Source organism: Aethalodelphis obliquidens, unplaced genomic scaffold, assembly GCF_003676395.1.
Source record: "Aethalodelphis obliquidens isolate GAN/ISIS:26980383/991018 unplaced genomic scaffold, ASM367639v1 scaffold7, whole genome shotgun sequence".
Lineage (NCBI taxonomy): Eukaryota > Metazoa > Chordata > Mammalia > Artiodactyla > Delphinidae > Aethalodelphis > Aethalodelphis obliquidens.
In genome coordinates this window covers 30431299-30446178 of record NW_020837951.1, presented here as the reverse complement: position 1 = coordinate 30446178, position 14880 = coordinate 30431299, and the positions used below count along the sequence as shown (strand labels likewise).

The 14880-nt window shown below is 42.4% G+C and overlaps 1 protein-coding gene across 1 annotated transcript; it reads right to left on the bottom strand.

Annotated features, from left to right (window-relative positions):
• Positions 1-521: 521 nt before the first annotated feature.
• On the bottom strand, positions 522-9332 carry ALDOB (aldolase, fructose-bisphosphate B). Its single transcript, XM_027105347.1, has 8 exons — positions 9217-9332; positions 8203-8414; positions 7115-7169; positions 6011-6171; positions 5032-5115; positions 3986-4160; positions 3369-3568; positions 522-1055 (listed from the first exon to the last, which is right to left on the bottom strand). The coding sequence occupies exons 1-8, from the start codon at positions 9326-9328 to the stop codon at positions 960-962; spliced, it is 1095 nt and encodes a 364-aa protein (XP_026961148.1). The 5' UTR covers positions 9329-9332; the 3' UTR covers positions 522-959.
• Between the last annotated feature and the right edge of the window lie 5548 nt (positions 9333-14880).

Sequence of the window (14880 nt, the reverse complement as noted above, 5' to 3'; positions counted from 1 at the left end):
TTATATTGTCCAAAGTTATAATGTTTAAATTCTCTCTTGTAACTATGGTGGTCTTTAATGCTTTTTCTATAGGTTAATTCTGAAAACTGGAAGTCAATAAGGTATAATTATGTGAATATTTCTTACTGCAAAACTAGGCAGTGTGCTTGGATATGCAGAGGAAGATGCAGTCCTATGTCACCAACCTGGGCCACTTGAAGAGGAAATGCTCCAAGCATCAGAGTCACAGTGATTCTTTTATTACACTCCATATGTTGCTTGAAATCATTTGACATTGTAGCTTGCTTCACATTATGAATAGCTTTCATTTCTAAATACCCTCAAACTTGAAATCTAGCTTGGTAGTTCTCAAACTTGGCTGGAGCGTGGCCTGAGTATCTGGGTTTTTAAATTTTGGTTATTCCAATGAGTAGCCAAAGTCGAGGATCCTGACCACTAACATCAGTCGCGTCTGTGGAGTCTAAGGTAATGAAACATATTGAGCCCTTTGAAAGCAAGAGCAGAAAATAAAACCTGATACAAACTGAAGGTTTGTAGAACATTTTATTTCTTTTTTGGTTGTAGCTGTCTCCTTCATAACCTACCACTGCTAGGACTGTTTAATAAGACACAATTCTCTGCACTCAGCTTATGAGGTGTTTCATTTGGTTATGTGGATGGACAGTTGATACTGTTTTAAAGTTTATTCTTTTCTTAGATGGATACTGTGGGCCATGGGGAGCTGGAAGTGTTGTAAGGAAATCACTGTGTGAAATTTCATCAGATCCTTGATATTCAGACTTAGGTTTCAATAACTGATTTTTTTCCTTGAGTCTAAGAACTTAACATGCATTGTGTTTCCAGTAGTTCCAACCTAATTTTGTCTAATTTCCAGGGTCAGTCGAAAGGTCGTTGTTTCCTTTCTGCCCTCCTACCAAGACACCTAGAAGCGCCAGAGCCTGGCTGGTCGGCCTCAGATTCTAGTAGGTATAGCAGGCTGTGAAGAGCGACTGGGTAGAAGCAGCACCAGAAGAGCCCGTGTGAACATACTGTCCTTTGGCTGCCTGGCAGTTAGCCTAAAAAACAAGTGTGATAGAGGAGACCGAGTTAGAGCAACCCTCTGCTTGACCCTCTTTGTTTCTCATTTGAAATCAGCTTCACCTTCATGTGAGTTTTCTCTGTACAGTGATTTTGCTAAATATTGCTGCTGATACCATTCCTTTCCTTCTATAATGTTACTTCCTTTTTTTATCCCAGTTTTCTGAGCATTTCTCAGGCAAGCCTGAGGTTTGTGTTATTGAGAAGGTTTCTTTTTAGTACTAACAATATTGCAACAACAGTACTAGAAATTCAAGTTAAGAAACTTCTCACTCATATAGTGATAAGGAAACGGAAATTTCAGTCCCAATTTGGGAACCTTGGAATAGTTGAAATAGTCTGCTAGAAAACTGACCAGACATAAGGTCAAGCATCAAGCAGATGCAGCTAAAGCTTTACTATAGCAAAAAAAATTTTCTTAATACATTTTCCATTTTCTACCTATATTTGTCCATAAGGATATATAATTTTTATGTAGTTGTTATCATAATATCATTTGATACCCTGTGTAAATTCCAATTGAAGGTGAGTTAAGAATTACGAAACCTGTAATAATACTCAAATGCCACTTAGCAGTACCCCGTCTTCAAGTCTCTGTTGCTATTGTCCAATCTCTCCAGGACTTATTTCTACATCTACAGTGATTTTCAAAGTTAGGTTTCATGGACTTAAGCACTTGTTAGAAATGGAAATTCTCTAGCTTGACCCCAGAGCTTCTGAATCAGAAACTCTGTCGCTGGGTCCAGCCACCTGTGTTTTAACACGCCCTTCAGGTGATTCGGATGCATGCTCAAGCTTGAGAACCGCAGCTCTAGATGATAAACTCAGCATCCCTTCTTCTGTGTGGATGACCCTTCTGAGCCTTACTTTCATAATCCCTCCATCCTATTAGCTGTATTAGCTTCCCCCTCATCAGCCACACACCAGCACAGCCATATCCATCATCATAAGATAAAGCACTACTGTAAAATCTCACACCTCTTTATGCCCCTGAGATGATTTTTTTAGCTTCTCTGTACCCTTCCTTTCCTTTAGTGCCTCATCATCAAACTTCTGGCTACACCTGATTCCTTGCCCAGTCTCCTCTGTCATAAGCAAGCCGAATAAAGCTGTCAATCAAATTTTGGTACTGTTTCATCTCCCTGTTAAACTTGGATTCTTCAACCCTGCTCTTTCCCATTTAGGTTGATATGAATCTTGCTACATGCATAAGAGAGCTATTAGGAACGTTCAGGATCTAAGTTAATGTACCACAAACTCTCATTTCAGCTGCATCTTGCTTGATGCTTGGCCATAACCTCTGGTCAATTTCCTAGCAACTACTTCAACAGCTATTCCAAGTTCCCCACTGTAAAGACTGAAATCTCCATACCCTTATCATTCTCAACAGATGGCCTCATCTGTAATCAGTGATCAACCATTGCATCTCTCCACCTCTACAGACCTGATTCCAAACCAATTCTGTCTCTTCTTTCCTATCTCTCCCTCCTTTCTAAGACCTACTCTGCCACCCATATTTAATATTTAGTCTCATGCAGTACTGTTTCCTCTAAGTCCTTGTCCTCTTCTAATCTTTAATCTCTCCTCTGACTCCTTCTGCTTTACAGTTAAACGTGACAATCTCTCCTATCTGGCTAAACTCTAAGCTCCCTGAAGGCGGTGGCTGTGTCTGCTTTGTTCACCCCAGTGCTTGGCTCCTAGTAGGTATTCAAAAAGCAATTTTAGTAGCTAAATAATACCATCTTTTGTCCTCATTGTTCCTGGTAACCTTTCTGTGTCTTTTCCTGACAAGCGTCTTGAATGGGCACCTTTCCTTTACTGATCCTGTTTTGTTGAGGGTCACTGATATGCCCCTCAATGACAGTATCAGCCTTTTCTCTGCCTTAATTTTTAATCTCTTTGTAGCGCATTGTTGTTGACCTCTTGAAACTTCATTCATTTGTTCCCAGAATCCTTGGTTCATCTTAATGTATTATTGCTGCTTGTCTTGGTGGCTTCTCCTCTTCATCTTCCCAAAATAAAACGTGCCCCAGGTTCACTCCTTGGCCCTCTCATCTTCCCTCTAAAGTGTCTCTGTGGAAACTGTCCTTCAATCTACCATCATCAACTGTACTACCAGTGCAGATAATTCAAAACTCTGCAGCCTTAACCTTCCTACTCAGCTCTAATGCCACATTTGAAAATGCATGGTAGACAACTCTCTGGCAATACCTTCATGGCCTGAAGAAAGCAATGCAAGCAGGCCCCAAGTATCCACTTGATCAAGTAGATAAGAGGTAGTAGCATCTTACCAGGGCCCGCTTCATAAAAGCCTCCTGGGTTGCCTTCTTGTTTGCAGCCTTGCCACTCCAGGCAGCCAGTGCACTGGCCTGCAGGGCCCGTCCATAAGAGAAACTTAGTTTCCAGGGCTTTGGTAGAGGGCAAAGGTTGATAGCATTGAGGTTGAGAGTAGCATCCTCTTCACTCATGCCACCAGACAAAAAGCAGATGCCTGGAAGGAGAGAAGCCATTCCACTCCACTAGTCCCAGTATGTACCCTGCTTGAAAAAGCAAGGAAGGAGCCTGAAAGAAATGTAATGTCTCAATCTTTCCTCCAATTGATTTGCATGGGACTAGGTTGGAGAAATTTGTTTGCCTTTGTTGAAGCTAGTTGGACTAAGGAGAGAAGGGCTTTAGTAAATAAGAGGGCAGTGAAATGTTGAGGAAATCAATGGATTGTGTGCATTTGGACAGACTCAGCATAGGTGGTATCACGGAGTTCAAGAGGGAAGTGCTGGCTGCATGTGAGATATCAGAGGTCTGTTTCATGGCTAGAAGCAGACTACTCCTGGACAAATGTAAATGCTTATGGCACTCCTTCAAAGAATAAGGACTAAGACCTCAAGTCAGAGAAGAAAGAAAACCTTACCAGGAACAGCTGCAGGAACAGTACGGTAGAGAGCTGTGACAGTGGCCATTGCCACCTGCTCTGGAGTATACTTCTTGGTGGAGGCATGTCCAGCAGTCACCATGTTGGGCTTCAACAGGGTGCCCTCCAAGTAAACATGATGGTCATTCAGGGCCTTGTAGACAGCAGCCAGGACCTGAAGGACAAGAGGCCCAAATAGGTGAAACCTAGAACCAGCCGTAGAGTTACCTGACCTTGACACTTCTACGCTGCAGGGACGCAGGATGAAGGAATTCCCATACGTTACTTGGCCAAAGCTTCCCAACCAGCCCCTAGGCTCAGTCAGGGTGATGCCTGCAAACCATAGCCATTGAGCACAGCCAAGTTGGCCTGTCCCTGCTGCCCCTCCCCTAACTGCTCACTGCATGGACTACCAGCATGGCTCTGCTTCCTAGAGGCCCTTCACTCCTTCCTTCCCATTACTCCCTTTGGTCAGTTAAACCTGCCTTAATTTAGTTAGTTGGGGACATGTAAACTGGCCTCCATTCTCCATCCCCATAGAAGCTGAGTGATCATAAAAATAAACATTTTAGAGACAGAAGTGCTTTCAGATCTCATTTCAGTCCACCTCATTTTGCAAGAAGAGAAACTGAGGACTCTCTTACTCTCTTACAGATATATTGTGGCTAATTTAAAGTAACATGTGAAAAAATTACTTTCTAATTATATTTTCTCATGGGAGCCTCAGCTTATTTTAAAGTTTCTTAGTTTAAACATAATGGAACTGAGGTCAAAAAGGTAGTATGACTTGCCCCAGGTCCCACAGCTGGGACCATGGATGCTCAAACCCTAATCTTGGTAATGCAGATCCTGTGCTTTTTCATAAGGAGTGTACCATGTGCCCAAAAAAGTACAAGGTTTGCTAATACCTCTTTACCTTCTCAATGCTACACAATGATTCTAACTGTAGAATACCTCATATATAACAGCTGATATATGTTAAGTAACAACGGTTGTTTAAAACAGATTTTTCTACTGGCATTGGGACCTTTATATACAAGACTTACCTTCTCAGTAACATACTGGCAATGTTCCATGTCATGGTCTCCATCAGCAATTACCTCTGGTTCAACAATGGGTACTAGCCCATTCTAAAAAGGAAAATGGAGTGGACAGAATGAAGCTCTGTTCACTAGGATCCTTTCTTTAAGAAGATATTTAACAGTTGTAATTGGTACAAGGTTGACGCTCTTATGGAGATATACATATAGGTGACTTAAAGGCAATGAAATTTAATGGGATGTCTAGTAAGCATTTGTGGCTTAGCCAAAAAAGAACAGTGAGGGGAAAAAAAGTTTTCCTGGAAATGGGGTAAAATAAATTCAATTTATTTTCTTAATTTCTATATCTTATTCTAGAGACTAATCTAGCTAAATCAGAACCTAGCTGTCACCCTTTTAGGGCTGTCAAGCTTAAATCACCAATAAAGATGCCTCTCGTATGAATTAACTAAGGAATTCAAGCAGAGTTTACAATTCTGACTGGGAAGCTCCAAGTACCCAGAACTCAGGTAACCTCAGCATAGCACCTGCACAAGCAAATCAGACTTAACCTGGATCCCAGAGACACTTCAACATATGTTGGAAACTTTAGCATCAAGCTACCATCCTCCAAGAAATTATATGAATTGGAACCAGATCAAAGCTGTCACCCTTGAGCTGGGGACTTAAGAGGATCATGTCCTTGGACGCGGTGGAGCATAGACAAGCAGATGCCCTGCCCTCAAGAGCCTATGCTTTTAAGACTCAGTTTACAGTGCTTTGGTAGAGGGCTACACTTGATGGCATTTGCCTTTTGGACTCATAGTTGACTTGTGGAACCAAATCTTACCCTACTACACCTAGTAAAAGCAGTGAAAAATGCCATCAGGATATACTGGTGAGAGAAAAGGAGGGGGATCATGTGTGGTTACAGTAAAATTAGGAAGATGGGCTTTGAAGAAAGCTTTCGCTTCCTGTATTTTAGCCCAAAGGGAAGGAAAAACACCTGCTGACAGATGCTGGCATAGCGGGCCAGGGTGTTGGCATTTTCCTGGATAGCAAGGTGGGATGGACACTGGTTGTCAATCTTCAGCACAGCACGCCACTTCCCAAAGTTAGCACCATCTTTCTTATACTGAGCACAGCGTTGAGAAAGGCCATCAAGCCCTGCAAGTCACGAGAGAGAAAGGCTTCTTTGCACCCCTGACCGCTGGGGCTGCTGATAAAGTGAAGTTCACCCTTGGCTTAGCTTTCAGTCATACAGCTTGAGGACCCAAGACATCCAGGCAAAGAAATATTACATCCAGCAAAGAAATGAACATCCCAGTACTGAGCCAAAAGACCTGGGTTAATAAATATGGTTTTGATATATAATACATATTGGATAAGAAGAATAAAGGGAACTAATAGTTATTTAGTACTTACTTTGCTCCAAGGCATGATTCTAGGCATTTTGCACACCTTATCTCATTTAATAATCATAACAAACCTAATAGCTGTTATACTGTTATGACCTAATAGTCATATTACACAACCTTCACAGTTGTATATTCATTTTGCAGATTTGGAAACTGAGGCTCTGAGAGGTAAAGTAACTTCACCAAGTTTGACAGAGCTGGGATTCAAATTCTGCTTAGATAATCCAATGCTATGGTTCATACTTGTCTACTTGGGCAGTGATGTACCTTGCAAAATTATATAAGCAGTAAGTGACGGAAGCAGCATTCAAACCCAAGTGTGTCTGATCCCACAGCTTGGACTCTTTCCTCTCTACTGATGCTAGATTTTTCTAAAATAATATTCCCAAGTATAAAATATCTTCTCTGTGCAAGACACTGTGATAAGCACTCTATGTGCATTGTCTAATTTAATCCCCACAACTATTCTGCAAAGTAGATATTGTTATCCCATTTTAACTGAGACTCAGAACATTTAAGTGACTAGCCTGAGGGCACACAGTTACTAAATAGAGGAGCTGGGGCTGAAGAACAGGTGTGTGGCTCTAAAACCAGTGTGATAATTCATATTTTGTTTTCCCTCAATCACTTCTTTGCTTCCTTCATTTCTGGCATACACTGGCATGATTCATATCAGTGGGCAATGTCCTTACCTTGAATGGTGGTTTCCTTGTTTGTTCCTGCAAGGGGAGCACCTCCTTGGTCTAACTGTGAATATAAATAATTAACAAGTTATTAGCAGGTGTCAGGTATCTCAGTAAAACACAAGCAGAGCCTCTGGTGCTAGATATTAGTTCTCATCTTTCACAAACCAAGGAGTTGAATTAGGAAGGTACTGTATATTAGGCATTCAGGGGACACAACTCAGTCCATAGCAGAAGGGAAGTTACCTGGAAAGAACAATGTAAGACTGTCAACCCTAAGAGGAGGGAAAGTATAGAAAGCACAGGGCTGGAGCTTGGAAAGTAAGAAGTAATCTCTTAGTACCTGGGATGCAGAGGTGCCATGTAAGAGCCACTTCCTTTAAATTATTCATTCATTTATTCAAGAGACATTTATTGAGCACTGCACATGCCAAGCCCTATGCTATTACAGGAGGTAAGAAGAATAAGGATGCAGCCTCTACTCTCAGCATAACAGAGGCTAAGGTCATGAGCCCAAGAGGTAGACAGTCTGGGCCTGAACTGGCTCCAATTTTGCCTTGCTGTGGGCAAATTACACTAGTTGTAATTCTGTTTTCTATCCTCATCTCTAAAATAGGGATAATAACTGAGTTTACCTCCAGAGGTTGTGAGGAGTAAATGAGTGCTTGGAGTTGTAAGCACTTGACAAATACTAATGATCACTCGAGAAGTTCACGTAGTTTTGGAAGACCCAGTTACAATAGAACAGTAAGTGTTTTAACAATAACAGCTATCATGAACTAAATAATAAGGGTGTGACAGGAACTGTTTTACAAACTCATTTCATCCTTATAAGAACCTGATGAGGAAGGTACTATTATTCCCATTTTAGAAATGAAAAAATTGAGACACAAAGAGATTAAGTACCTCATAGAAAAATGGTTGAAGGAAGAGGGTACTGGAAAGGTCTAGAAGAGGATCTGGTTTTCAGTGGGAAGGTGATGATGGAAAGGAGTGAGAAGAGCAATTAGATGATGAGAGTGGTCCTCGTGTTGGCCGTGACTCAGCCACTGTGTTGGGAGTGGGCCTGTGGTGAGGTGGGAGCGAGATGCATTCACCTTGATTCCCACCACGATCCCTTTTTCCTTGAGGATGTCTCTGAACAGCCTTCCTTGGCTGTCCTTCTGGTAGAGGGTCTCATGGAAAAGGATCACGCCCCCAATGCTCTGGCTGATAGAATCATCCACGGTGAAGAGGATTTCGCGGAACTGCCGGCGGTTCTCTTCAGTGTTCTCCACCTTGATCCTCTGCAGGCGGCTCCCCATGGTGCCTATGTGGGTGAGTAAAGGCAGCATAAGGAGCAAGCCAGGGGCTCCCCTGCCGTCCTCCTCCATGCCAACTAGTGACCCTCACCAGGATGGACAGCAACACTGTCTTTTTTATTCAGATCATCAGAGCTCCTGCCTCGTTTTCTGTCTCCCCAGGGAAAGACTGTTGTTGCTGTCAGGATGCTGATGAGGAAGTGCATGGTCTGGTCGTGTCAGGGTCAGGGTGGAAGCCACCACAGGGTCCAAGTGGGGCTGCACGGCCCTCAGGCCTCTCTGGTCCAGCCCTGATCTGACTGGATATACAGACAGTGTATATCCAGGAGGGGTAGGGCAGGCTGTTGACCTCTCTGGCTTCCATAATTTTATGGTGGGCCATGCAGGCCACCGCAGCTCTCCCATGTGCCATCCTGAGCTGCTCTCAGTCACAAGCGCTGCCCTGTTCCTGATGTGGACGTTTCCCTGCTCTCAGTGCCCTTCCTTGGCTGACTTTACACTGACTTGTCATTAGCGGCAGAGGTCTCATCCTGCTTACTGAGTTCCTGGCCTCGCTACAGCTTGGATTCAAATGATCCCTGGCAAGGGGGTCTTAAAATGGAGGGCTTGAGCCTGTTTGCTTGGTGTTCAGAAATGTGCCTTCTGGAATGACAAGACTCAAAAGGTCTATGCTTACTGAGTCTTCTGCTCCCACTCCTGTGCATATAAACCTTTACTTCCTCTGAGAGGAAAGAGAATATGATTATCAAGTTGCCTTTGCTAAGTGTAGAATCAAGAGTATGGTTGTTGTGTGATGTTTCTTGCACTCACCTACAGACTCATCTGCAGCCAGGATCCCCTTCCCACTGGCAACAATGCACTGGGCAATTTCTGAGAGCTCCTTCTTCTGTTCTGAAGTGAGGGCCGGAAATTGGTAGGCCATGGTGACAGGTCTGGAAAAGAGTGCAGGAGAGTTAGCTGTGAACAGAACTGTGGGTCGCTCAAATGGACTCATGACCAAGACAGCAGGTGTGCAGAAGAGCTCCACAGGCCCCTCTGACATTTCTGGTCCATTTCCACAACTGGCTAAATAAATGAGGTCTGTTCTGTTTTGGGTTTTTCCCCCTTAAGCCTAAGTAGCTGCGATTAGCCATAATGGATGAAGGTGGGATGACAAATTTCATGGTGATCCTGAAAAGAATGCCTTTCAGGAAACTTTTGGGATCACTGATCCTGAGACCGAACCAGCTAATGAGTATCCACTTAAATCTGACAAATAGAGGGCATGGCAGTAATTGACTATCTCTTTATTCTATGGATTCCTGGTACCATCAGGGGTTGGATGGCTTGAGGCCAGGACAGTGAGGCTTTCAGCCTCTGCGGCCATTCCTCACTTTGCTCTGTTAGCCTGTAGTCCCCCCAGAGTATTCTCTAGGCAGCAAGCTTGAGAGGAGAAACCACTATTTGCCCTTGCATTTAACCTCCCTTCAACTTTGAGACATAGAGGGTGGGGTGTGTCTCCTTTTTCTTATATTCAACCACCTATGAGACCGTTTGGGGCAGATGCAGAGGATTTTCCCTAAGCATTTCTGGGCTGGAGATTCCCGTTAGCTCTAAGGATGCTGACATCATATGTTGATTCCTGCTCCAGTAATTCGCAGCTTCACTGCTTTAGCAAGGAGAGACTGGCTCAAAGATCCCCTATCCAAGCAAGTTCTTAGTAGTGGTCATTTGAAGGGGATCATTGCTCGTGTTCGGCCGCCACTTTGGGCTAGTCTTGAAGATGCAAGCTCACAGGACTCTTATCTTGGATGTAGAAAGAATGGTTTTGCATAGGTTGGATTATCAAAGAATAAAAATGGTAGTAAAGATTATCTTGAGCGATTTCCTATCCAACCCTGTGGCCTCCTCCTTTCCCCAGTCTCCTCTCCCCTCATACACTCATACACAGGGTAGATGCCCTGTGTCTGCTTTCTACTTTCTGGAAGCCAAGGGACACCTCAGTTCTCTTTTGATCCATTCGACAATGAGGTAACCAGGACAGGTATTATCTTCATTAATTAATGAACAAGCTAAGATTCCGAGAAGTTAACTGACTTGTCCAAGGTCCCAGCTAGGATGACGCAGAGTCCCCCACCCAGTTCTCCTTCTCATGGCAAATTGATTTCTTCACATTTTCTGTATCCCTTCAAGGTAGGCTCTCAGAACTCTGTCCCTTGATATGAGAAGTCAATGGCTACTGAACTAATTCCTGAGACGGTATAACTAATGGTGCTCTTACTGTGGCTACTCTCACTTCAATACTTAACCCCAAGGAATGGAACCACGATGCTGTCATTGGGGCACCAGGACAGGTTAGTGGGCAATGATTTCTAAAGATGATTTTCCAAGGCCCTTCACATCCCAGCCAACTGAAGATAGTATTTCTTCTGTTTATATATTAATTTCTAAATTGTAGTCAGGGACTGTTAGCTTTGGACCTGGCTACCAGACCTTCATGGCAGATAAAAGCCAACCTGAGGTTGGTAACCTTCAGGCCAAAGTACAAATTTTCTCTCAGTTTAGATATCTGCACAAAGGAATTGACAACTACCAAAAAAATAATGATGTTTCCTTAATGAAACAAAAGGAAAACATAGCCCAATAATAGCAAATGATCATTTATTGCCAAGCACTCTGCTAATCGCTTTACATGCACTATAAAATTTATTCCTCACAATAATCTCAAAAGGTAGTCAGACTTCCCCCTTCTCCCACCCTCTGCCATGTAATAGATAAGGAAAGAATATAAGACAGTTTAATTATTTGTCCAAGGACAAATAGCTAATAAGGCACAAAGCTGGGATAAAAGGCAGTACTAGTACTCCCTCTTTCAAGTAAAGAGTGAGACTGGTGAAAGGAATTGGCCTTTGGATGACTCTAATGTCCTTGATGACACCCCCAGAGTACCCAAAATCATTGGGCTGTGGATCATTACCCCCACATCACATTACCAATTCATAAATATCTGACACGTTCACATGGAAGTAGATCAGACAGACCTGGGCTCAAGGACCAGCTCTGCCTCCTCTTTACCGGGACCATGGGCAAGGTGGTAACTTCTCTGAGTCTTAGCTTACTATGGATTAAATGGCTATAATATCTGCTCTGGTTGTCTCACTGCCAAATGGATCACATGCAACCTGTGAGCACCCTGCTCATTGTAGTTGCTCAGAATATATTTGTTGAATCGCATGATAAACATGAAGAGGCTTTATAATGCATTATGAAAATGTCAGGTATCAGTATTTCTCTCTTTTTTAATTTAAAAAAGTAATTGCCTAAGGGACTTCCATATTTCTGTTTACTACCAAGCTATTTTCTTCAGTCTGAGTGTGCTGACTCAACCAGAAAAGAAAAACAGAGAAAAGGTCAAATTGAACAAATACTGTTTATGAGAAGTTAAACTTCTACAGAGGGATTAAAGTTCTGTACCACATCAGCACAAATGTTGCTTTCCTGTTAATCATAAAACAGGGTCACAGGCCACTGTTCACCACTGGAAGAGAGGAGGCCAGCTGGAAGTGGGCAATGATAGAGAATGATTTCTGTGCCCCTAAGCCTCTGCTTACTGAGGTCTCAAGCCAACTTTTTAAAAAGTGTGACAGGAAGTTGTTCGCATTATATGATTAAGTAAAAAAATAAAGCAAGTTTCAGAAAAGTATGCAATGCATAATACCACCCTTTTTTTAATTAAAAAAATGGTATACACACATACTGTTCATGGGTCTATATAAGCAGATAATAACCACACTGAGGTTACTCCTGGGGAATGAAACAGCGTGGGGTGACTCACAGTTCACTTTATGGATTTTTTGTAACGTTTGATTTATCAGTGAGTAAGTTTATATATTACATTATTTACTTTACATAATATATTAACAGGTAATATTGATATATATGCAAATCTGGGAGAAGGTTGTGAGTACAAACATATATGAATAGAGGGCAACCACAGAAAAACAGAGCTACAAGTGATCTCAGAGATCTGTATCAACCCTGCTAACTTTAGAGATGAAGAAATTGAGGCCCAGGAAGAATATGTCTGATGCCCCGTCTAAGTTGTGATGTTTCAGGACTGTAAATCACATGCTACTGGCTTATGACTCGGAATTCTTTTCCCAATCCTTCTTTAGCAGAATAACAGATGAAATCCTATAGTATAATTCTTTCTGCCTTCTTTGAAGAGGTTCTGTGAAAATATAATAATTTGTAAAATACCAATATTTAACTCGTGGAGAAATATAAGGGAGTAGAAAATCCATTTGCTTCTCCATGTACAAGGCAGATAGATTTTCAAGAAGACATACATGAAGGGCTTATTCACTGAAAGCCCATGATTGTCAGGCACTGCATGCAGCCCTTTTTTATAGACAGATGCAGGAAGATGCCCACAGCTTCGTTACATATCTGATGCCACAGTGGTAAGTACAGTGAGATGCTCCAGAACAGCCTGATCCTTGGAGCCTTTGAACACACATGGAGCAGCTCAGAAAGAGACCTGAGTGTTGCTCTTTCCTCTAAATTGGCACCTAAGCCAAAGGAACTCCTAGGTTTACAGCAACTACACTCCATTCCCTGCCCCAGCACCTCAGGTCTAGTCTGGGCCTGGGTTGTCTGCAGATGAGCCTTGGCTAAAGTGATGGTGGCAGCAGCGCTAGAGTCCCTGCTGGATCCACATTAGCTAACGGAACCCTAGGTAACTATGTAAAGAGAAGTTTATTTTAAAAGGCAACATATCCTCACCTATTCTTCAGATAGTAGAACAAATGTACCAAAATACATCAGCAGCTTTTGATTCCAAATATCTGAAGCTGTAGGATCTTCGGAGTAGGAAATGTTACAGAAAGTATCAAACAAGGGAAAGTTTTGACAATTCATAATCAAAGGACGACTATACTCTGTGATGCCTGTTCCATTTTCTCGTTTGAGCAGTGGGTGAAGACGAAGGACAAAACAGGCCAAGAGTTCATTTCTGTGACAAAGAAACTTCAGTGCTAGTACTAGTAGGTGTGGGAAGAGAATGAAGAAAATGACATAAGGCGATAGATAGTAAATAAATCATCGGAATAAGCAGTTGTTATGGAGGGAGTAGAAATGAACAGGAATCTCAAACACTGAGTAGAACCCAACCAAACAGGAGTATTCAAGATGTTTTTCCTTCGCCAAAGCCTCAGAAGAGCCCTCCTACAGGTAACACTGGTAGCTGGCATCAATCCTGAGCATTTGCCACCACTCAAAGAGCCAGGGGAGGTAGGGAGAAAAACAATCATTTCAGCAGATCACCACGTTTTCAGCCACCATCACATTTTTCCTGAAAACAAAAGCAAACAAACTTTCCCCTCGCCAGGCTTAGCGCTATCATTAACCCCTGACTCCCAGGTGCAGTCCTGAGAGACAAAGGAAGTTCTTTTACTTACAGTCTGAGAGAGGAGAGTGCTCTTAGATCTATCAGAAGCTGTGGATGAGGCAGCAGCTGCCAAACAGGAGGAATCTTCAGGAACACACAGTTTTTATAGACTTCTCACCCAAGGGTTTTTTTTGTTTGTTTTGTTTTTTGTTTTAACTTTTACCCTCCCCTTCCCACCTTGGCCTGGTAGAGAGGTGTTTAACCAATAACTCTGATTGGCTCATAAACAGCCAATCCTTCTAATCATGCTCACACACTCTCTGTACTCACAGAATGTTAAAGCTATAAGGGACACCTGGAGACCTTGTAGTTCTCAATCCAGACTCTTCATTTTACAGGTGAGGAAACGGAGACACAGAGGATTAGGATCGATAACGCAGTGAGTGGGGGACTGGGCTCTGGAGTCCACCAAGGAGAACTGGGAAGTACGTTAGCTTAGCTCCAGCACTTACTACACACATTACCTTGGTCAAGTTTTTTTCACTTCTCTGAGCCTGAGTTTCCTCCTCTCTAAAGTGGGATCTGAATTTCACAAGAGCATTAAGTGAATTTATAAAGTACCTGCATATAGGAGGCATTCAAAGATCCTTCCCAGTTCCCCCAAACCAAGCTGGGCTCCCTGATGTTTTTAATGTCAGAACACAATATCTTTTACTCTATTCTCATTCTCTCTCAACCTGTACATTTTTGTCTTTAAAGGTGGTAAAAACTAGAATACAACTTAAAGTGACTGATGCAAGCCATCAGCTCCCCTAGTTACAGCACTGTCTAGGTACAAGTTCATTCTACAGGGTTTTTTCTCTGAGCATTAAACCAAAATCTAATTCAAGAAAAGGCAAATAAAAATAGTGTATGCTTCCTGAAGCAAATAATCAAATAAAAGTAGTGGAGGAATCTAAGAATAATGGAATGACCATGATCACAGGAAAGTATACATTCTCAGGAACACATTCCTTTGGAATAACTCATAAAATAGGAGAAAAGACCCTAAAAAACCAAAGTGCTCTATGGTATAAAGTGTAACACTATAATGAGTGAAATATCAA